At 42.1% G+C, this 23618-nt stretch overlaps 2 protein-coding genes across 4 annotated transcripts; both read left to right on the top strand.

The window, feature by feature from the left end:
* Nucleotides 1-233: 233 nt before the first annotated feature.
* pcsk1 (proprotein convertase subtilisin/kexin type 1) lies at nucleotides 234-11798 on the top strand. Its single transcript, XM_015959362.3, has 14 exons — nucleotides 234-986; nucleotides 1568-1672; nucleotides 1786-1908; nucleotides 5400-5546; nucleotides 6228-6304; nucleotides 6487-6575; nucleotides 6806-6978; nucleotides 7114-7326; nucleotides 7414-7514; nucleotides 7622-7855; nucleotides 9339-9496; nucleotides 9581-9714; nucleotides 9873-10034; nucleotides 10154-11798. Exons 1-14 carry the CDS (start codon nucleotides 798-800, stop codon nucleotides 10577-10579), a joined length of 2331 nt encoding a protein of 776 aa, XP_015814848.3. The 5' UTR covers nucleotides 234-797; the 3' UTR covers nucleotides 10580-11798.
* A 3448-nt stretch (nucleotides 11799-15246) lies between these two features.
* Nucleotides 15247-18145, top strand: LOC107385470 (globoside alpha-1,3-N-acetylgalactosaminyltransferase 1). 3 transcript variants are annotated; one of them, XM_015959364.3, is made up of 3 exons: nucleotides 15249-15567; nucleotides 16122-16184; nucleotides 16569-18145. In XM_015959364.3, the coding sequence occupies exons 1-3, from the start codon at nucleotides 15534-15536 to the stop codon at nucleotides 17522-17524; spliced, it is 1053 nt and encodes a 350-aa protein (XP_015814850.3). In that variant the 5' UTR covers nucleotides 15249-15533; the 3' UTR covers nucleotides 17525-18145. The 3 variants fall into 3 exon arrangements, with proteins under 3 accessions (XP_015814851.3, XP_015814850.3, XP_015814849.3); XM_015959363.3 differs by having other exon boundaries at nucleotides 16119-16184; XM_015959365.3 differs by lacking the exon at nucleotides 16122-16184 and having other exon boundaries at nucleotides 15247-15567.
* Nucleotides 18146-23618: the final 5473 nt, after the last annotated feature.

The raw sequence follows: 23618 nt of genomic DNA, 5'->3' as shown, positions 1-23618 counted from the left end.
TAGAGTCAGCGGCTTTGTTTTACTTACTGGTGCTTTTTCCTGACTTCCTGGTGTTTAGCTGCAGTTCGGCTCCAGTTAGAATGGAGACAAGGAGCTGTCCGCGGTGCTGAACATGCCCTTTTATTTCCTGATTAAACGACTGCAGCCTGGGGACATGATGGAAAAGAAATGGTACAGTGATTTCTGACAACAGTCATTTGCTTTAAACAGATAAAGAACTACAAAGACGTGCTGGAACTACGATTATATATATCCCCTGATTAACACCGGCGGGATAAACTAGGATGGATGAGACAAAAGTTATAGATATGGAGGAAAAGGAGGAGGGAGGAGAAGGAGAAAAAAATACAACAGACTACGCAGGCTATGTATGCTTGTCTGTTGTATTTTTATTTTTCTTCTTCACATCTTCTCCTCCCTCCTCTTCCTCCTTCGTGGACGTTCGGGATATTTTTAGACCTCTTCCCTCCCGTTTGGACTTTCTGCCTTAGGGAGTTTAACCAGAGGTAGACGCCAATCTGACGTCAGAAGCACCAGTAATTTGACGTGTGAGCAACCCCCCATCGCGAGGACACACACAAACCCAGCAGCCCTGCCCATCATCACGGTTTCCTCTCCCGTTCGGGTCAAAAACGCGCAGATTCCTGTTTTCTCCTTCTCCTCCAGCGGTGTCTCCGGGAAATAAACTGAACTCCGAGGAGAATCTTTATTCTCACCACCTCCATCTCGCAGTTTTTATCTGTTTTTCTCGAAGATAATCAGGTTGGTTTTGTAAATAGGTAGAATTTTTTTCTGACATGGAAGTGAGATGTCGTCCAGCGGTGATGTGCTGTGTGTTTGCCGTCCTCTGCTCCGTGGTTCCCCGCTCGCTGGGCGCATCTTTCGGGGACAGACAGTACCTGAACGAGTGGGCAGTGGAGATCCCGGGCGGTATGTCCGCCGCCGAGGCCATCGCCAGGGAGTTGGACTACGATCTGGTCCGACAGGTAGGGACGACCGACGCTCCTGGAGCGCGTTTAGACCAACCCCTCAATAAGTTCAAAATGAGGTCAGTTTATACGTTGGGGGCATTTTAAATATCTCATGTATAGGGCAAGAAGATGTTGCATTACATTTGAATCAAAACAGTGATGAAAGAAGGGGGAAATTATACCTTTAGCTGTTAAATCGCAGGATTAAAGCAAGCTATGACTCATCGTTCCCTCACCTCTACAACCCATTACTGCACCTGTCCACCCCTGTTGTGTATCCTAATTTCCTGAACAAGGATACAAAACACTGGTGATTTTATTCTGACATAACCTGTTGCTCTGAAATCATGAAAACACACAGATAACAGAAGGCTGCAGCTCAAATGAAACCTTTAATGTCCCCAAAGTTCACACATCTTCTGGATTATTTTTGTGTGCTCATATTAAAATCTGTAAACAACCTACAGCATTATTGTTATTTACTGGTGTGCCTCATATAGGCTTGGGGTTTTGTCCTGCAGGTGGAAAAAAATAATACGAAATCCCCTCTTACTTTATTGTGGACAGTAATTAGTTTGACTCTGTTTTTTCTCCAGATTGGGGCCCTGGAAAATCATTTCTTGTTCAGACACCAAACGCACCCCCGCAGAATGAAACGTAGCGCTGACCACATCACCAGGCAGCTGTCTGAGGATGATCGGGTAAGAGTTTTCAGTTTTTGATTTTTATTTATTTATTCTTTTTTTTTGTCCCAGGCTGTGTGGGAGCTCCTCACCTTTTGAGACACATCAATGTATTAATTTTTTTTGGTCAGGTGCTCTGGGCCGAGCAGCAGTATGAAAAGCGGCGCAGTAAGAGAGCGGCGCTCAGGAGCTGTAGGGACTGTTCTGTGGACAAACTGTTCGATGACCCCATGTGGAACCAGCAGTGGTACCTGGTGAGTTTCCAATAAAGATTCAACATGTTTCTGAATACAGTAACTAGAAATGGATATCAGATTTTGGTTCACAATCGCCTCTTGGGTCATATTTTACATATTCTTGGTCTAACGTCACCTAACGGTTTGCCTAAAGTCCTGTGACAATTAACCTCCACAGCATTTTTTAGCTCAGGGCTGAAGATCACTGCAGTGTGCAACGTGCATGCATGCAGCAGGTGTGCTCATGTAGCTTGTGTGCTTGCACATTAATGCAAGTTTATAAACATGTACATCAGTGCATACATGACAACAGTGAAACAGTAACCCACCATCAGGCAGTTTCAGCCAAAAGAGCCATTTCTCTAATTGGTTCCACAGTCCCTGGTGGACATGAGAGGGGTGGAGGGAGCAATAATCCAGGATGGGGCAGCAGAAAGGCACGTTTTAGCATGCTGAGGCCAAGTAGCAGCGTAGAACAGCAGATTGTCACAGCTGTGCATCCTCTTTCACATCCATTACTAATTTATTTGTTGTATGTTGATAAAACACTGACCTGGAAATCGTTACGGATTTGATCCACAAGCTTTAAAGTAACAGGTAACATGGCAGCACTTTGATGCAAATAAGCTCATTGAACCAAATATCAGAAATATAAAATCCACATAAAAGAGGAACAAATGACAGTAAATAAATGGTGTTTTATGTTTTTTCTCCATCATACATGGACTTGTGCTACAACTATGTTCTCTCAGCCTCAGCTCTTCTGGTTTTTGCACCTGTGCTAACCGAACATGAGTCATGCTGCCTGTGGTGGATGAGAAAACACATTGAGATGAATCATTTGTGCTGATGAGGGATGATGACACTAATGGAATTGGCCTTAAAGTGCCGCTTTCTGTATTTCCACATCAGCCCATGTCTGTGTCACCGTGAGGGCCACGGCACGATTCATCTGAGGCAGTGGTGTTTACCTGCTTCCCTCATTTAGCCAGTAATAAACGCAACATAAACCGTGCTCTCAGGTGTCACTCTGTGTTTTTTCCCTGCAGCATTAATAATTGATGGCATGCAGGATTATGAGCAAAATAATTAGATAACGCAGAGGCTGAAATAAAAAGACTGTGACGTTGGCAGGGCTGATGCTCACTGATTGGGGTAAAGCTGAGAGACGGGAAGAGGGCCAGTAGGATGGCAGAGGTGGAGCGAGGAGTGGGACGAACATCTTCATCCATCGTGAGTGGGTGGCTGCATAAACTCAATTAAAAGAGTGACTCATACTTGCAGTTTGAAAGTCCTGCTGCCTGTTTGGCTGTGCCTGGGTGCATCCACTACTGCGCTGGAGCCAGTTCATGTTAATCATTCTGTTGGTGCAGAGAGATGCACATGAGCTTCTGCATGGTTTGCCTCATGTTATTAAAATCTTTACAAAGCTGGAAACTGGGAGCTTCTAGTAGCATCAACAAAGGTCACGTCACAGCTTGCAAACAGTTTTTGAGTTTTATTCAGACTTCAGTTTTTAGGACTGGGAAACAAATTTAAGTAAACATTAAGTTTGTTACAGAAGCTGTGTCTCTGAGGCTGCCAGCGGAGGCTTGCAGCTGTGCTTTGTCATTAAGTAGTTCCAAGTCTAAAATGGCACCTGTGATTCCATTATGTTACTAGTTATTTTAATTTGCCAGTCAGTCTGATTATTTAGGTCACTAAACAAAAGTGAGCTCACTAATGAGTGATTTTAAAGACATTTTTACTCATAATGCTAGTTGGATCCATTCACTTACTGTGTTTTATGCTAAGCTAAAGCGAAAGGAGTGCAGCCGTGTCCTAAAAATGACTGGGTTGGTTAAAAGTTGTTTCTTCCCACTTATCTAACTCTGGGAAATATGTCAGTATGTAAAGGGGGAAAGCTATTTGGACCAATTTGGGCCTGTGTGAAATAATAATTCACCCACTTGTTAAATCATTGATTAACTGAGATTATCCACTTTATTTGGAATGCAAAATTTAGTTCCACCAGCCAAATCCTGGTCTGATTACTACCTGACCTGTGGAATAAAGAAATTACTTTAGTTGAACCTGTCTGACAACATGAAAGAGGCTAAAAGATCTCAAAAACAGTGCTCCATGTCTCGTTTTCAAAAAAAAATTCAAGAATAAAATAAACCAGAACAACATTCAAATATGTTGTGTGTATGAGTGTGTGTGTGTGTGTGTGTGTGTGTGTGTGTGTGTGTGTGTGTGTGTGTGTGTGTGTGTGTGTGTGTGTGTGTGTGTGTGTGTGTGTGTGTGTGTGTGTGTGTGTGTGTGTGTGTGTGTGTGTGTGTGTGTGTGTGTGTGTATGAGCTCTGTCTCCTCAAACCCCCAGTGAGTCACGATGGATGGCCACTCATACTGAACCAGGTTCTAATAGAGGTTTCTTCCTATTAAAAATGAGTTTTCCTCTCCACTGTTGCTACATGCTTGCTTAGTAGGAGGATTTCTGTAAAGTTATTGTTACAACAGTTCAGTGACTCAATGTAATCTGCTGGATTCCTTGAAAGTTTTAACCAATTGGCATAATTAACTGAACTCAATTGGAATGTTTACTTTGTAAAATGCTTTGAAAGGACTTGTTGTGACTTGGCGCTATTTAAATAAACTGAATTCAATTAAATCCAAATCACTGCAGGCCTCACATGGTCAAGGTTTAAGGTTTATGAGTCAAAGTCACTCTGTTTAATAAAATAAAATAAAATAAAATAAAAACAAATTTATTCATTTTGATGAAGACCTTTTGGAAAATGTTTTGTGGACTGATGGGATAAAAGTAAGACTTTCTGGAAGGTGTTTGTCTCTAAAGATCTGGAGCAATAGTAACACTGGACATTTCTGTCCCTAAATCCATTTGCAGAAATGAGAACCATTTAGGCTTGGGGTTACAAAAAACAAAAACAGATTAAATCTGCAAGGGGTTAAATACTTACAGAGAACATTATATATTTTGGAATTTAAGTCTTGTGATCTCTGTAATGGGTGAGAGTCTGAGGGAAAAGAAAAGAAAAGGCAGATGAGTCATTTCTTAGGATGGTGCTCTGCAGTCTGTGTGCACAATGCACAAAGATCAGAGCTCATGAATCACAATCTTGCTAAATCTTGCCCCTTGAAGGCATTAGCTGCAGATTCCTCCTTTAGATCAGGTTTAGGTTGTGTAATATGAGAGAATCTTTGGAACCTTTGGAATGATTTCAAATGAATGTGAAATGGGGAATAAAAACTTAAGATTTCATCTTTAGGCACCATGAAGTCTTGAGAGCCAATTAAATCATCGCAGTTCTTTCTCTGACTCATCCAAAATGAATACGACCTTCAAGTAGCATTTGCTCTTCAAGTGGCCATAGAGCAGGAGTGGACTCATGCCCCAACAAAAGAAATTCTGACAACCCGGTAATGAGTTCTAGTGAAGGTCAGAGGACAACTCAGCTAAAGATGTTCGGAGATCTGTATTTGAATAATTTCCTCCTCCCGTTTTCCAGCAAGACACGCGGACGTCGTCCTCACTGCCGAAGCTAGACCTGCACGTCATCCCAGTGTGGGAGAAGGGCATCACCGGGAAGGGAGTGGTCCTCACCGTCCTCGATGACGGGCTGGAGTGGAACCACACAGACATCTACTCCAACTACGTAAGACACCGTTTCCATGGAGACAGCCTCCGTCGTCTGAGCCTGATGTTGCCATGGCAACACTGCTGGTGACACCTCACAAGGCATTTTTGTGAAGGCAGTAATGAATCCACTGTGTGATGAGGCACTTCCCTGAGGAGCTTTGTTGATTTTAATTAATAGAAGCTAAACGTGGTTTTGGCTGCAGCCTCTCTACATTCACGGATGAAGAATTTAGAAATTAATCTCATTCCCATCTGGAAGGGAAAGAATATGATGTCAGTCAGGACAGGAAGAGCATTTCCTTTGTTTACAAGAACCCTAAAAGTCCCATTAGTGGTGTGGTTTTCCACACGGCTGTGGCCAGGCAGCTCTTACCCACCTAGGCTGCAGAAAAATAATAAATAAATCAGACAACTTCTGATTTCATTTGATCTAAGTGCTTGTGCTTCATTGTCAATGCATCTGATCTGATCGGGTAGTGATGCTGAAACAAACGCAGAAACAGACTGCTGTTCAAACTGGCTCCCAGCCACCAACATGTGGCCTTATGTCTTCACACACATTGTTACTCATGCTGTAGATGTCACCGTGACAACGGGTTGACCGGATCTGCTTTTGAAGCGTTTGTCACTGATTTGCTCTGACGCTATGCCAGCTTTTATTTGAATTCCTGACTGGTTTCTCTTTTACTTGCTGAAGGACGCTGCTGCCAGTTACGATTTCAACGACAACGACCCCGACCCATTTCCCAGATACGACTCCACCAATGAAAACAAGTAAGTCCACCAAAGGCTTACTTAGAAAATGTCCCTTTTGGTAATTTCCCTTTCAAGCTGGGGTTAACTTCTTTTTTTTTTTTCAAAATAAACGAAAACAAGATGAAAACATTTTAAAAATGCACAAAACGCAAAAAATAAAAGCTGCAGAAGCTTATCATGAGCTTGTCCTTCCGATTCAGGCACGGCACCAGGTGTGCAGGAGAGATTGCAATGCAGGCCGACAACAACAAGTGTGGTGTTGGAGTGGCGTACAATTCAAAGGTTGGAGGTAAAGATTTTGGCTTCTCATATTTTAACTACCAGTAATTTAATCATAAATCATACTTAGCAGAATATAACCTCTAATTGTCTTCCTGCCATGCCTCCCTCTTGTTTATTAGTGTTGCATGTTTACTCCTAGATTTAGCCTGAGCAGATTCTGTTGCTTTGTGGTTTTTGTGTGTAAAACCAAGTTATGTGTTCATAAGCAAGCAGACAGTCTTCTGTCTCTCTCTGCAGGAATCCGTATGCTGGATGGAATTGTGACAGACGCCATCGAAGCGAGCTCCATCGGATTTAATCCGAACCATGTGGACATCTACAGCGCCAGCTGGGGGCCCAATGACGACGGGAAGACTGTGGAGGGGCCTGGTCGTCTGGCTCAGAAGGCTTTTGAATACGGCATTCAGAAGGTACATTCCTTTTTGTTCATCCAAGTTCAGGTTGTGTGAGCTCTGCAGCAGATGTGGGAATAAAACAAGATCGGTACAGAGCTGACTGGATTCGTGTACTCAGAGGTGGAATTGAATCCACGTTTTCCTTTACAGGGCCGTGGTGGAAAAGGCTCCATCTTTGTTTGGGCATCAGGTAACGGCGGTCGCCAGGGCGATAACTGTGACTGTGATGGCTACACAGACAGCATCTTCACCATCTCAATCAGCAGCGCCTCCCAGCAGGGCCTGTCCCCGTGGTACGCTGAGAAGTGCTCCTCCACTCTGGCTACAGCGTACAGCAGCGGAGACTATACTGACCAGAGGATTGTGAGTACAAATACTTTTGTACAAGAAAATGTTCACTTAATGACATAATGTTTTGATTTATGGTTGTTTGTGTTGTTCTTTTATCAGACAAGTGCTGATCTTCACAATGAGTGCACTCAGACTCACACCGGCACTTCAGCTTCTGCCCCGCTGGCTGCTGGCATATTTGCCCTGGCGCTGGAACAAAAGTATAAAACGCTGTTGGATCCTGAATCATTTTAAATAATTGTTGGATACAGTAAAATCACACAGCTCTGTACGTGACATACTGATCTGCCCTCCTTTGTTGCCGCAGTCCGAATCTTACCTGGAGAGACCTGCAGCACATCGTGGTCTGGACCTCAGAGTTTGACCCTTTAGCCAATAACCCAGGCTGGAAGAGGAACGGAGCAGGACTGATGGTCAACAGCCGTTTTGGCTTTGGACTTCTCAACGCCAAAGCTCTGGTGGACCTCTCTGACCCAGCCACGTGGACGCACGTACCGGAAAAAAAACAGTGCATCGTCAGGGATGATTCTTTTCAGCCAAGGTATGTGCAGAGTTCTGACTGAGTGGTCTTTAACTGAAATAAAAGTAAAGGAAACCTAATTTGTAAACATATTATTTATCCAGTAAGGAAAGCTTTGGAGGAACCATTTCCTCGTCCACCATTATTGTGCCTCTCCAAGAGCGCTATTACTCACCAAGAGATGTCACCAAGTTAAGCAAAAGGCTAAGCTCCTTAAGGTGGAAGTTTAGCTTTTAGAAAATCTTTGTTTGAGTCAATGTTTTCAGAAACAGATATTTCTGACTAGATTGATATGCTAATGACTAGGCTGAATGGGGCAAATAGTAAAGTTTCTTCAAACAGGTCTAATCTCAAAAGGCCATAATGGTCATAGACACATCTCTTTTTTTAATTACACTATACAAAATCTCACCCCCATAGTTTTTGCATTATGATAATGATTATGATGAGATATGGTGGTTAGTATCTAGCCCGGCAAACCATTCTATATATGTGAATGTAGTCTGGTCACGACCCATAGACAGATCTTAGTTGTGGTGCTAGGTCTACGGTTGTTTTTCAAACTGTCTCCACACGCTGTTGGACAACGAATGATGTGATGTACTTAACGCTCCAGATGTCAGTCAACAGGGCAGTCTGCCATAAACTGTCCAAGAAGACAGACACAAATACATCCTTTTCCTAAATAATGGACTCAAGTACCTCTAGGTGCTGACTCAAAGAAAAGCCCAAGTCTAAATAATCCAATGTTGATCCCATACCCAGGGTGACAATGGCACAGGAGTTAAGTGCTCACCCCGTAATTGGAAGGTTGCAGGTTTGAGCCCTGCTCAGTCTGTTGCTGTTGTTTCAAATTTTTTAATATTTATTCATTAATTGTTTCTGTTGTGTCCTTGGGCAAGACACTTAACCCCACCTTGCTTGCTTGTGGTGGTCGGAGGGACCGGTGGTGCCAGTGCTCGGCAGCCTTGCCTCTGTCAATGCACCCAGGGCAGCTGTGGCTACATTGTAGCTCATCCCCACCAGTGTGTGAATGGGTGAATGACTGGTTGTGTTGTAAAGTGCCTTGGGGGGTTCCAGGACTCTAGAAGGTGCTATATCAAATACAGACCATTTACTATTTACTATTTACCATTTCAAACAAGCTGCTGCCATCTTTGTTGTTTTGCTCCATCGCAACATCCCCCTGTCCAAACCGAGCACTCTGATTGGCAATACACAAACTGCTCAGGCCAATGGCAGACCTGCTGAGGCTACATGGAGCATGGCTAGGTCGGCCCGCAGAGCTACTGCTACTGTAGTAGAGTAGGCTAGTTATTATAGTTATTTAATGGTCATTTGCGAAGGACATCAGCTGCAAAACTTTCTGAGGAAGCGCTTCTACATCAATTGAAGTGGTCTCTCCTACATCAATAAATAACAGATAAAGCTACACAACAACATATAATCTTGTAAGCATGCAATTTCAGGGCCCACCTCTGTTCTCCCTTGTTGCTATCCACAGAGAGTTAAAAGCATCGGGAGAGATCACCATAGAGATTCCTACCAAAGCCTGCGTGGGACAGGAGAACGCCGTTCACTCGCTGGAGCATGTTCAGGTGGAGGCCAGTATCGAATACACCCGGAGAGGAGATCTGCACATCACACTCACCTCCCCTGCCGGTGAGAAAAGACACAAGCACACATAAACACAAGTTTATAACAACAAAATCCCCAAATGACTCAGTCCTTTGGGTTTTTCTTAAGGCACCACCACAGTTCTACTGGCAGAGCGAGAAAGGGATACCTCAGCCAATGGTTTCAAGAATTGGGACTTCATGTCTGTTCATACTTGGGGAGAAGATCCTGCGGGAATCTGGACCTTAAAGATCACAGATACTGTGAGTTTTATAGAGAAAAGTCTTATTTTAGCCTTCAGGTTTACATTTCTTTAGGGTAGCTACACAAATAAATCAGGTTCAGGGTTGCAAAACAATCATAGGACCTACAGAACAGTTTTCCCGTTAGGTCTTAAGACAGTTCCTGTTTCCTGTCACAGTCGGGCCATATGGAGAACAAGGGACGAATCTTGAACTGGAAGCTGATTCTCCACGGAACATCAGAGAAACCCAAGCACATGAAGAAACCTCGAGTGTACATTCCGTACAACGCAGTGCAGAACGACCGCCGAGGTGTGGAACATATGGATGACATGATGGAGGTGAGTTACCGTGCTGGTGTCCTGGGAACAGTACAGTTGTGGTACACTGTGGAAATTCCCAGTTGAAATCTTGTTTTTTCTTTCTACAACGCCAATCTGTGTCACATTTGTTGCTATAGGAACCCACACAGGCCCGCCCACCTCAGAGGGCTGAGTCTGAACACGCCTCTTCCTCCAATCCAGAGAAGGAGCCCAAACTCCCCTCAAACTCCCTCTCTTCCCCCTCTCTGGCCCTGCTGCGTCTCCTGCAGACGGCGTTTAACCGACACGCCGCCGCATCGCAGCAGCCCCGCGCCACGCCCAGGCCCTTCCCCTCCATGTGGAGCAACCAGCAGCCAGCCCGGGACATCTTTCCTCCTCCTCCTACAAAATTCCCAGCCCAAAAGCTGTACCAAGCTCTGGACTTGATCAACAAGTACAGTGGCCCCGAGGACAGTCTGTACAGCGACTACAGCGACGGCTTCTACAACACCAAACCATACAGGCACAGAGACGACCGGCTGCTGCAGGCCCTGTTTGAGATGCTGGATGATGACCAGAAGTGAGCAGGTTCGGGGGAGGAGATTTTGGGAACAGAGGAACAAGGAGAACAGATGAAAGGGGAAAAAAATCCAAATGTTAAGAAGAAAGTGAGAAAGACCCCAAATGCTGCATTTCCGATCTATTTCTGATCCATCCCTTTGATTCATTAATTCTTCATTTAGACGTGTAACCTTTCTTGATGTGATTTAAAATATGGACTTATTCAGAGCCTCTGTGCTGTAAAATGTGACTCTCTGTGTTGAATCTAAAAGCATTTAATCAGAATAAGGTAGCAGAGAGCCCAGTGGTCTTGGTTCTCCTCTCCTTACTGCCTGCTCAAGCATGCCACATTTATCTACATCTATGTATCATTTAGAGACAACGATTGTGAAATTATGGGTTTAATTTAATCCCATTTATTCTGAGAACTCCATGTGATGATGAGCAATCATTCCCATTGAGAATAAATCAACCTTTCAAAACTAAATTAGCATTATGTTGGCTATACGTGACACAAAATATTCAACTGTTTTAAATATTTAAATCTGTCGACTCAAGATTTATTCTCAGGGTTCAGTGAAACAAAAGCAACAAAATGGTTTTTAGTTTGCTTTCAAACACATAAAGAAGTATATTTTATTGTGAGCTATTATTTGCTATAAATCAGACAAGTTAAACAGGATGATCATATTCATATTTTATTTTATTAGAACTAATAAAAAGTGAAGATCTATAACTTGGTGGATTAGTAAATGCCAATGAAACCCTAAAAAGAGATTGTTTTCCTTCTGTAACTTATTTAGTTTTGTATCAGTTCTGCTGCATTAGAGAAACTATTTTTCTAAGTCCAGAAAAAATATAAAATAAGTGAAAAAAATAACTAAACCAAAACTCTTCAGGAATTTCTTTGTGTGTAGCACCGTTTCACGAAGCTAAAGCATCAGATCACTGCCAGAACCGCGCTGTCAGGACGCTCGCTTCACACAAGGCAATGCTGTTGTTTGTCTGTGAAATTCCAGCTTTGACTCTTTCTCCGATGATGTTTGGGATGAAGCTTTCCATGATCCCAGTGATTTATCCGTTAGACTAGCCTGTGCTGTTTTATTTATGATTTTTGGCTTGATTTGGACAAATTCCTCAGTCAAAGATTGTTTACACAAACTAATATTTATGTTTCAGTTTCTGTATGGACGTGTAAAAATATGAGATTTATCAAAATAAACAGCAAAGTGACATCATGAATGTGCTGTTTGAATGTTTTATAGTTTGTGATCAGAGAAAATACAGGGATACTCAGAGGGTGACTCGCGATAAGAGATCGATACAATGGACTCGATGTTCACAGATACCTCAAATTCTGTCACAACACCGTTTTGATTTGATTCGATTTAGAAACCATCGATCAATATGACATTATTTTACAAGGGATTGAACACAATCATGGTTGTAGCTTTGGAGGGGACACAGAATAATGGGAGACCATTTTTTCCAAAGTCAGTTTTTGTCCCCTGCACTTTTTTCATCCAAAATCTTGACACCCTCAAGCAAGAGGGTAAGACACAGAAAAAAATTTCTGAACGAATAGGCTGTTCCCAGAGTGCTGTATCAAGGCACCTCAGTGGGAAGTCTGTGGGAGGAAAAAGTGTGGCAGAAAACGCTGCACAACGAGAAGAGGTGACCGGTCCCTGAGGAAGATTGTGGAGAAGGACCGATTCCAGACTTTGGGAGACCTGCGAAAGCAGTGGACTGAGTCTGGAGTAGAAACATCCAGAGTCTCCGTGTACAGGCGTGTGCAGGAAATATTAAATAGACACTAGTTGAGCAATAGGACCAAGCGGAAAACAACCCTTTGTGTTGAAGCCTGTTTCCCATTAGAACCGTCCATAAGTTCATCTACTGGCTCTGCTGATACTTGCTAACGTGTGATTGGCCGTTCCTGCCACCTATTTACTTGACAGTTCTGCAACTACGTCCATGAACACAATAGTATCCAAGGGGAGAGACGATTTTGTCACTGACTGCTTCTTTGCTGCTCGCCATGACGCCGCTAGCTTCTTTACATGGCTGGTGTTGAGCAGGAAATGATGGAAAGCTGTAATTCAGAGGAACTTGAATAAAAACATGAAATTAAAGTGCTCTTGATAAATAGTTTTTCTATAGATTTTTGCCTTTTGGACCGATTGGTATGTTTTATACTAAATACATGGTAAATGGCCTGTACTTGTATTGCACCTTATTAGGGTTCTACAACCCCGAAGGCACTTCACAACACAGTCATTCACCCATTCACACACTGGTGGGGATGAGCTTCAATGTAGCGACAGCTGCCCTGGGGCGCACTGACAAAGGCAAGGCCTGTCGAACACTGGTGCCACCGGTTCCTTTGACCACTGCCAGCAGGCATGGGGTTAAGTGTCTTGCCCAAGGACACAACAGAAATAATTAATAAATAAATATTAAAAATTTTGAATGAAAACATAATTGAAATTGAAAAATCATTATATATATATATATATATATATATATATATATATATATATATATATATTTACAGGTCCTTCTCAAAAAATTTTCATATCATCATAAAGTTAATTATTTTCTGTAATGTACTGATAAACATAAGACTTTCATATAAATTAGATTCATTACACACAACTGAAGTAGTTCAAGCCTTTTATTGTTTCTAATATTGATGATTGTGGCATACAGCTCATGAAAACCCAAAATTCCTATCTCAAAAAATTAGCATATTTCATCCAACCAATAAAAGAAAAGTGTTTTTAATACAAAAAAGCCAACTTCAAATCATTCTTTTAATTTATGCACTCAATACTTGGTCGGGAATCCTTTAGCAGAAATGACTGCTTCAATGCGGCATGGCTTGGAGGCCATCAGCCTGTGGCACTGCTGAGGTGTTATGGAGGCCCAGGATGCTTCGATAGCGGCCTTAAGCTCATCCAGAGTGTTGGGTCTTGCGTCTCTCAACTTTCTCTTCATAATATCCCACAGATTCTCTATGGGGTTCAGGTCAGGAGAGTTGGCAGGCCAATTGAGCACAGTAATACCATGGTCAGTAAACCATTTACCAGTGGTTTTGGCACTGTGAGCAGGTGCCAGGCTGTGCTGAAAAATGAAATCTTCATCTCCATAAAGCATTTCAGCAGATGGAAGCATGCAGTGCTCCAAAATCTCCTGATAGCTAGCTGCATTGACCCTGCCTTTGATAGAACACAGTGGACCAACACCAGCAGCTGACATGGCACCCCAGACCATCACTGACTGTAGGTGCTTGACACTGGACTTCAGGCATTTTGGCATTTCCCTCTGCCCAGTCTTCCTCCAGACTCTGGCACCTTGATTTCTGAATGACATGCAAAATTTGCTTTCATCCGAAAAATGTACTTTGGACCACTGAGCAACAGTCCAGTGATGCTTCTCTGTAGCCCAGGTCAGGCGCTTCTGCCGCTATTTCTGGTTCAAAAGTGGCTTGACCTGGGGAATGCGGCACCTGTAGCCCATTTCCTGCACACGCCTGTACACGGAGACTCTGGATGTTTCTACTTCAGACTCAGTCCACTGCTTTCGCAGGTCTCCCAAGGTCTGGAATCGGTCCTTCTCCACAATCTTCCTCAGGGTCCAGTCACCTCTTCTCGTTGTGCAGCCTTTTCTACCACACTTTTTCCTCGCACAGACTTCCCACTGAGGTGCCTTGATACAGCACTCTGGGAACAGCCTATTCGTTCAGAAATTTTTTTCTGTGTCTTACCCTCTTGCTTGAGGGTGTCAATGATGGCCTTCTGGACAGCAGTCAGGTCGGCAGTCTTACCCATGATTGCAGTTTTGAGTAATGAACCAGGCTGGGAGTTTTTCAAAGCCTCAGGAATCTCCTGCAGGTGTTTAGAGTTAATTAGTTGATTCAGATGATTAGGTTAATAGCTTGTTTAGAGAACCTTATCATGATATGCTAAGTTTTTGAGATAGGAATTTTGGGTTTTCATGAGCTGTATGCCAAAATCATCAATATTAGAAACAATAAAATGCTTGAACTACTTCAGTTGTGTGTAATGAATCTAATATATATGAAAGTCTAATGTTTTTCAGTACATTACAGAAAATAATGAACTTCATCACAATATGATAATTTTTTTAACCAGAAACAGTGGTCCAAAGTACTTTTTACGGATGAAAGCACAGTTTTTGAGAAGGACCTATATATATATATATATCAGGAAAGCCCCAAATCCAGTAATTAAAGACTTACTAAGTAAAGAAAACCACCTTTGCAATGACTCATAAAATAAGTTAAACAGATTTGCCTGAGGGCTTTTCATTTAAGAAAGTACATGGGTTTATTTTACTGTGCAACACTTGCCTGCATGCTAAGTTCTGATTACGTGTTGCCCTCTCTTATATCGCCACCTTGAGGACAACATTTGCCAAGTACAGCAACAAAAATTTGCACATAAAATCGTGCTGCACTACATAATTTTCCCCCTTTTTCCTAAATATGTGCAGAATTTTATTAAAATGAATGTTGTGGAAAGAACAAGTAGCTCATAAACCTCAGTCTTGGATTTAGTTTTTAAAGTTTATCTTTCAGCATGGAAAAGAAGACACAATTCCTTCTTCATTCTCTGCAATTCTTGGACGCCCTCTCTGGTTGCTTTATTTTTTTTTCCAACTCCTCCCCTCACATCTGGCTGCTCTGGTTGTGCTCCAATGGGGAATGTTTCAAGAGCCTCAGAGAGAACGTGAGTAGGGGGAGTTGGGAACCAGTTATCTGAAGACTAGGGAGTGGAAAACAGTGGAAAAGCAGCAAGACGAGGCAGAAAGTGAAGTTTAGACTTGAAAAACGAATGGCCAAAAACAGGGACTTTAACGGCAGGCTTCCAGGGACAGAGAGAGCTACCAAGATCCACAAACTTAGGAAGCAGCAAAAATCCCGTCTGGAAAAAACTTGACAAGTTCATCCACAGCATGGCAGTCTTTCTGCTCTGCAAGACACCTTCAGGTCAGTACGCTCTCCATGCCCTCTGCTCCTCCTCTTCTGCTTTTGTCATGGTTTTTTTTTTCATGGCATCTCATGAATTAACTGCTGCCCCATGTGCTGCAGCTTTAGTTTACAGGCATGTAAACTGGGACTGGTTCAGCTAAAACGTGATGTCAACCATCCAGTGACGGTTCAGTCCCATGAAATCAAGTGGAGTGACACTAATGCCCCCATTGATATCAGTCTGACCTGTTTAATGTTCCTACACATGACATATGTTGGAGCATCCTTTAGTCAAAAGCTTCTTTCTTCCTTCTTCTTAATCAGGAAAAGCATCCAGACTGCGATAAACTGATATAAATGCAATTTACTACAGACGTTCAGCAGGCTTTTCACAGATTACTTGTGAAAATTAAAGATAGGATCCTTCTCAAGGGGAAACAGTTCTATAACAACCATATTTCTATCAAATCTGTCAGTATAAGGGGGATATTTGGAGGTGGCATAAGGGTAAAGTGTAGCAGCTTTAAATAAATAAATGATGAGTGCATGTGTGCGTTTGTATCTCCCAGCAGGTCCAGTCCGAATGACCAGAATACAGCTACTCCTAAGCTGTTTTCTCCTGTCTCTTATCTTATGTGAGTGTGCAGAAGATAATGTTCCTACTCTTTCTGTATCAGGACAATGCACGCACAAACAAAAATGCTAAAAGATAATACCCAGACTGCTTTAAAGTGACTTCAGCTGAGTTGATGTGGCAGTGTGAGCATCCTGTCACAGTGTACCGATTGATCGTGCACCCTGGCTACTTGGCTAAGGGGATGTCCCTTTGGCTGACTGGTTGGCGTACGTGACTCTCACCCAAGAGTCTGGGGATTGAATCCCGCCCGGGCCCTCGTTTCTCCACCATGCCACATTAAACACTAATTGTCTTGTTTACGAGGGAGCTTATGCATCTTTGTGTGCAGTTTTATAAATATCCCTTTCTTATGAATACTGAAATGCTGTTTTTGTCTTCTTAGATTTTTTGAATGGACGTAAAACTGCGGGCAGTCTGAAGTCAGCTCATTCCGTCCACCACACCTTGGGATTGGAAGATGGAAGAATCCTGAAAGACATGACTGTGGTCAAAACAGCAGAGCTCCAAACCCCAGGGGAGACACCGTGGGGCGCACCTTTGGTGTGGGGGGACAGCAGTAACGCAGCGTTGCAGAGAGCTAAACTCTCAGAACAAGGAATCCATGTTGGTTTGTTGACTCTGGTGGTGGGAACGTACGCCCGCTTTGTTCGGTCGTTCATCTCCTCCGCTGAAATCCATTTTCTCCCCAGCCAGATGGTCACATATTACATCCTCACAGACAACTCTCGTACCCTGGATCCCCAAGTCGAGCTGGGTCCCGGGCGGCAGATAAAAGTGCTCCCTGTTGCAGAACTGCCTGGGTGGGAGCGGTTGGCGTATCGTCGGATGGTCCTGTTGACTGATGCCATCCGGTACTCTGTTGACAGCGAGGTCGAGTACATTTTCTGCGCTGATGTGGACCAGAAGTTTGTGGGCCCCATTGGGGAGGAGATCCTGGGAGATCTCGTGGCGACGCTGCACCCAGAAATCTACGGGATGCAAAGAAATATGTATCCTTATGAGGATCAGGAGGTTTCATCAGCGTGTGTGGAGGAGGATGAAGGGGACTACTATTACACCTCGGAGTTTTACGGCGGGTCGGTGTCTGAGATGCGTAAGCTAGTCCATGGCTGTTCTTTACTCATTCTGCAGGACCAAGCAAACAGGGTGACGGCCAGAGGCCTGGAGGAAAGCTACCTGAACCGTTACCTGATCGACCACAGGCCCACCTGTGTGCTGTCACCAGAGTACAGCTGGTGGGAATCCACCCTGACGGCTCATGTTCCTACAAAGAGGCTCATCTCCTTAGGAAGGCAGTGTGCAGCATACGATATGCAGAAGAGAGAACAGGAATGCTAAAGTTTACAGTTTTCCATCCTTTTTGCAGGGGAGAATAATTTCCAAGTGGTGATTTGACAAGAAAATAGACAAAGAAAAAGCATAATCTGCAGACATCTTTAAAAAAGACTACACATCTGTTTTATTTGATGGTTTCGTAGCTGGAAAACGTAGCGTGCAATCAAACCAAAGCAAACTGCACAATCTGCAATGAATTAAAGCTCCAGTTGTGTCAACGGGGCTCTTGCATGCTCCCCATCTCCTCCTCCAGCAGACAACACAGAAAATAACCTGTCTCTTTAAACAAAGCGCTGCCCTCTATATTAATGTCAGCCACTGAGATACCTCTCCAGCAGCTTTGTGGTCAGAGGCGATAAGAGACAGCAGTGAGTGCACACTTTCCCCCATACTGGCCAATCATTAACTGGAAAAGCTGCTGTTTCAAGGTCTTTAAAGACCAGGTGGGTGCAAATAAATCCAGCAGGGAGCTGCTTTCCCAGGCTGTGTGTGTCTAAAATTTTAACCTTTGACATGAATTTGTTGTGCATTAAGAAAATATTCTGTAAAAACAATCAGCTGTGTGTTTTGTAAATTTAAGAGACATTAAAAAGGACTCGAGTCTGTAAGTTATGACTGTCGTCTTCTTCCTTCTTTCCGTCAAACACAAACCCAACGTTCACGCATCCCTCTTTCCTTCGTGTGTGTGTGTGTGTGTGTGTGTGTGTGTGTGTGTGTGTGTGTGTGTGTGTGTGTGTGTGTGTGTGTGTGTGTGTGTGTGTGTGTGTGTGTGTGTGTGTGTTTTATGGGAGGGTTAAGCTGGAGCAGATGTTTGTTTCTCACTGCCAACAGAATCTGTCCTCAGGGCCAGACCGCCACGTGGAGCTAGGAAGGAGATGAACTTCAAACAGCTGTTTGCTGCTTCAGAGTCGTTGTTAGGATCCAGGCAAAAATTCTCCCTTCTGGAAAACATTCCTTTTTGATAAGGTCCAATTCATTGGAGGCCATTAAATTATCTAGACTTTATTTCTGAAAATACGATTTTTTAAATGGGTTTGTAAAATGACTGAAAGCAAAATCCTTCGACTTTTATGAATGAATATGTGGCGAACAGTGACAACTTCTATACTGGAGGCTTTCACTGTCTCATAAATAAATGTAACGTCTATTTTTATTTCACTTCTATTCTAACTTTACTGGTTTAATTTTAAAAAAAAGGGCTGAATTAAAACTAAAGCCTAAAGTGATTTGGGTCACTGAGACTCTGGCAGGTAACAGAGGTCAAAAAGCAGGGAAGGGCAGGGGATGAAGAAGACAGATGCTTTTCCTGACAGATAACTTTTTGAACCAGCTGCTTCTTTGGCTGTTTGCCAAGCCAATGCTGGCAGACTGGTGCAGACTTGAAGAGTTCTGAAATTTTTCAAATTTCTATTCACATCTCCAGCAGCAGGCTACAGGATGGAGCTTTAGTCAGCGCTGAAGGCTCAGAGCTAAAGCGTTATTATTTAAATCTTAGTTGGGGATTTTAATGTGTGGAGTTAGCAAGTTGGCACAGTCCAAAAACAAATGTTGGGTTGATTAGTGCTCTGCAAAAGAACACCCAGCTTACAAGAATTTATATAGAGAATTTTATTGTGACAATAACTCAAAAAGGGAGGAAATATGCTGTTGAATATAATGTTCACACTTTGACTTCATTGTGTGCGTTTGGCAACGATGTGTGCCACTAGATGTCTCCACATCCTACACACCACCTTTAACCCATTAAGTCACACTCCTGGTAGAGTATGGGGCTGTTTGAATAAGCATTCTTGTTTTATATAATTATTAACCTACATCATACTCTAACCCTTACTGCACCAGACAAATCAAATCAAAATGCTAAAGAATAAAAATTGTTCACGTTTTTTTTTCTATGTGTGGCAGTTAAAGGGTTAACTGAATTCAAGAAAACCAACTAAATGGTTCATTTGACTAAAACATTAGCAGACAAAATAATAGTTCCCACTACAAAATTAAAAGTAAATGCAAATTTTAAAGTTCACAAATAAGTACCATAGTTTATTGTTTACATTTATTAAGACTGACCAAAAATAATTAAAACTAAAAGGAGCCTCATTCATTGGGCTGAAATGGCTAATCTATATATTGTTTTACTGCATTGATCATAGTAACTTTATACTAATGGACTTTAGTCTGCTAAACAGTTTTTTCTGCAGATGAGGTAGTAAATAAGGAAGGAACACGTGTTCACTTTGTTTTTTTTTCATGAATTAGCAAATTCCACAGAATATTTTTTATTCAAAGAACAAGTCACCCCCTACCAGAGTATTACTCCACTCCCACTTCCTGTTTGAAAAATGCAACTAATGCTGTTGCCTAGCAGACCGAGAGGACGGAGCCACTAACAAATACACACACACAGGCTCACAACGACATTGTGACATCATATGGTACCAGCTAACATTCTAGGGTACCTCTTAGCCAATAGCGATGGCAGATTTTAATTCAAATGCAGAGCAGAATTTTTAACCTGACTACAACACTGACAGATTTAGGGCGAAAATTAAAATTTTTATTAAAATGCACTAAAGTGCAAAACTATTCACTACACGTGTCTGTGGCACGATTAGACACGCATTTATATAGTTTATCAGGAAAAAAGGTTGATTTGGGGGTGACTTGCTCTTTAAAACATCTTTATTTTCCATGCCTCAAAATCCAACTCTAATGCAATTTTGAATGTCTAAAGAGGACAAACCTTTACCAAAACTGTGAAATAAGTACTTGTAATGTTACACAAAAACACTTTATTCTATGTGCACACCAAACATACAGAAAAATGCTGAAGCTTGTGCAGAATCTGTTCTGGGGCTTTGTTTGTGGGAACATTCTTATTGGGGCTTTTATTGTGACATGAAAAAGCTCATTTTCACTCTTTGTAAAACTGCAGAGGAACCTAATTGTTCACAATATTTCTTACAAAGTAACTTTTATTTCCTCAAACACTATTCCCGCTGTTACACCCCTCTGTGGGCTCTGCTAGGAAAGAGAGGGGAATAAACATAAAAAGGACAAGTTTAACGCAAAGTAACCCTAACGGAGGAGAAAAAGGCTTGACCAAGCAAAAACCAAACTCAAAGTGTCCTTGTCTTTACAAAGGTTTTATTAAAAAGAAAGGAAACCAAAAGAAGGGGCCAAAACCCTTACCAACACCGCCGGAAAAAGTTGTGTAACTTTAAATTTCTTATGAACCTCAAACTGGTTCTTTTGGAATTCAAGACCAGCGACATGCCTGGTTGTTTTTGTCATTTTCTTCTTCTTCAGAAGTGCTTTAGTGATTTTTATACGTGTGTCTCCTTATCTTATTGAAGAATATTTGTCAACCTAGCTTGGGTGGGGACGACTCCATATTGTCTATCCACAGATTCCAACCGTAAAAGTCAACTCCTTGAACAGTTTGCCCTCATGGTGCTCTTAACAACCCGTCTTTGCTCTGCAGTAGCAGCATAATTTGAATTATGCGCAGTAATGAGTCTTATCTCTTCCAAATGACATGCTCCTGGAGATGTGCAGGTTTCTTTTCATGTTCTTTAACCTAGTTTATCAAGAAAAGCAGCTGTTATCTAGTTCTCCATGTGAGTTAGCAGACAAATGTTATTCTATCATTTGAGCTAAATCTGAATCACCTGCCTGCTTGCTTATTTAATTATCAGACCGTTAAAACTCAACAAGTAAATGCAGGTTGTGTCATTTTAGGAGGAATTCGAATGACGTTGGATTCCTGCTAAACTTTTCCAGATCATTCTGGTGAGTATTTTACACAAGGAGCAGCAATGTGTGGAAAACACAACCAAGAACTCCAAAGTTTAACTAATCCTAGAATAACATAACAATTTATTGTCAGGAGCCACTGATTTTATAGCTTGTGAGGAAACAGTGCATTCATTAGAACCCACGCATGCACAGGGAGAACATGCAAACTCCATGCAGAAGGATCCCAGGCCGGGAATCGAACCCAGGACCTTCTTGCTACAAGGCAACAGCTCTAACCACAGCGCCACTGCACAGCCCCTTAGCATAAACAATGTAAGTGAATGGTAACAGCTAGCATTTTGTGTGAAAAAAGTCATGAAAATTACTCAGTAATGATGCCTATTTTTCTTGGTGACCTCAATAATAATCCATCCATCCATCTTCTTTACCCACTTATCCTTCCTCCAGCTGTCTCCGGGCATGCAGGCGAGGTACATCCTGGACAGGTTGCCTGTCCATCGCAGGGCAACACTTAGACACACAGGACAAACAACCAAGCACACACACACTCACACCTTAGGGCAATTTAGAGAGACCAATGAACCTAACAGTCATGTTTTGAGATTGTGGGAGTAAGCCGAAGCCTCAATAATCGTATCAACCACAAATGAAAATAATAAGGAACACGAAGGAATAATAGGAGCAGATTCAGACTTGGGAGCAGAGGTGTTACCAAGTCACTGCTTTGCAAGTCACAAGAAAGTCCCAAGTCTTTCTAGTCACATCTCAAGTCAAGTCCAAGTCAAAGACAACCAAGTCCAAGTTGAGTCCAAAGTCAATGATGTCCTTAACTTTGAATTTTCAAGTCATAATCAAGGCATTTGTCCAATTTCAATTGGACAAATGATAATGAATACATTCCAGAAATAAAGCTTCTTAAAGCTTTATTTATTTGCTCAAACAAGCAGAAAGTGCAACTGAAACTGATTCTAAACAATGTGCTGCTGCCTTTAGCCGTACAAGATCAAACCCAGAATGAAGAATGATTTATGATTTTTGTCCATGTCGTGGCACTTTTGTGCTCAAATATAAAATATGCTCAAGTCATCATCAAGTCAACAGATGCAAGTCGATTCAAGTCGCAAGTCATTGGCATTCAAGTCCGAGTCAAGTCATAAGTCTTTATAGATTTGATCAAGTCAAGTCAGAAGTCATTAAAATAATTACTCGAGTCTGACTTGAGTCCAAGTCATCTGACTCGAGTCCACACTTCTGCTTGGGACTAGATTACGACAAAGCACAGCTGTAAGCAGCTGCTGCAGGGACAAGACACAGCTACCCCAAAAGACACTTCTTCAAGTACTTGGCCATTTTTAGTGCAACTTTGTGCTGTTCCTTCAAAATACTGTACTGGGTATAAGTAGCCACACATTTGCGTTGATGGAAGTGGGTATTATTTTTATTTTTTTATTTGAATGATTGAAATGCTAGCTGTTACCATCCACTTACATTGTTTATGCTAAGCTAAAGTCAGATTAGGAGAATGACTGGGCTTGTTACAAAATGCGTTTTCCCACTTATCTAACTCTGGGGCATGTGGCAACAGAATAAATTGCACTTAGAGGTGGAATTTCCCTTTAAATAAATAACTAAATACATATTTTTGGGGCTTGGAACTCTTCCATTTTCTGTGGGTCTTTGGCCCTTCATACACACTCCTATGGACCTTATATACACAAGTGCGTGTACGCACGCAGGAGCACACATGGTTTTCTTACTATTATGAACTTAGGCATTTTTGACACATAACTCAAGGCTGTGGTTGGCACAAAATACACTATGAATTATTACCATGTGCTATTCAGCAAAAAATGTTAGCTATACATCCTCATGCTGTTGGTGGAGTGATATTTAGCTTCTGTTGTATTTTTGTGTCCCTTTTTTCTCACTCTCTCTCTTTTTCTGCAGGTCTAGGAGAATTTTTTTCGACACCTTTTATTGTTTATCTTACTGAGATTTTATTTCTTCCTCCGTGTCTTCCTTTCTTCTCCCCCCTTTCACTTTCATTTCTGTCTCCCTGTCCACTGGGATTTAAAACAACTGATTTTTTTTTAAAGCTTTGGTATTGGTTTGGATCCTTGAGTGATTTTAGAGTGTGTTAGAACTATTAGTCTGAGTTTACATCACACATAAAATCATAAAAAATACTATTCTTAAAAAGAAAAGAGCATCATGTGTGTCACTCAAAGCTGCAACCTGATCACCATGAGCGATTTGTAATAAAAACTTCGAGGAAAGTGTCACAGCGCACAAAACAACAAACAGAAATAAAGCATGCACTGTGATGTAACACACTAGGTCT

The sequence above is a fragment of the Nothobranchius furzeri genome, chromosome 3, assembly GCF_043380555.1.
Source record: "Nothobranchius furzeri strain GRZ-AD chromosome 3, NfurGRZ-RIMD1, whole genome shotgun sequence".
Classification (NCBI taxonomy): domain Eukaryota; kingdom Metazoa; phylum Chordata; class Actinopteri; order Cyprinodontiformes; family Nothobranchiidae; genus Nothobranchius; species Nothobranchius furzeri.
This window is presented reverse-complemented; position numbering and strand designations above follow the sequence as displayed.

Bases quoted from the DNA above. Each gene is read 5' to 3' on its own strand.
- pcsk1 (XM_015959362.3), top strand. From the start codon at position 798: ATGGAAGTGAGATGTCGTCCAGCGGTGATGTGCTGTGTGTTTGCCGTC. The intron at 7,515-7,621 runs GTATAAAACGCT...TTGTTGCCGCAG, and splicing joins GCCCTGGCGCTGGAACAAAA to TCCGAATCTTACCTGGAGAG. The intron at 10,035-10,153 runs GTGAGTTACCGT...TTGTTGCTATAG, and splicing joins ATATGGATGACATGATGGAG to GAACCCACACAGGCCCGCCC.
- LOC107385470 (XM_015959363.3), top strand. From the start codon at position 15,534: ATGGCAGTCTTTCTGCTCTGCAAGACACCTTCAG. The intron at 15,568-16,118 runs GTCAGTACGCTC...TGTATCTCCCAG, and splicing joins GCTCTGCAAGACACCTTCAG to CAGGTCCAGTCCGAATGACC. The intron at 16,185-16,568 runs GTGAGTGTGCAG...TTGTCTTCTTAG, and splicing joins TCTCCTGTCTCTTATCTTAT to ATTTTTTGAATGGACGTAAA.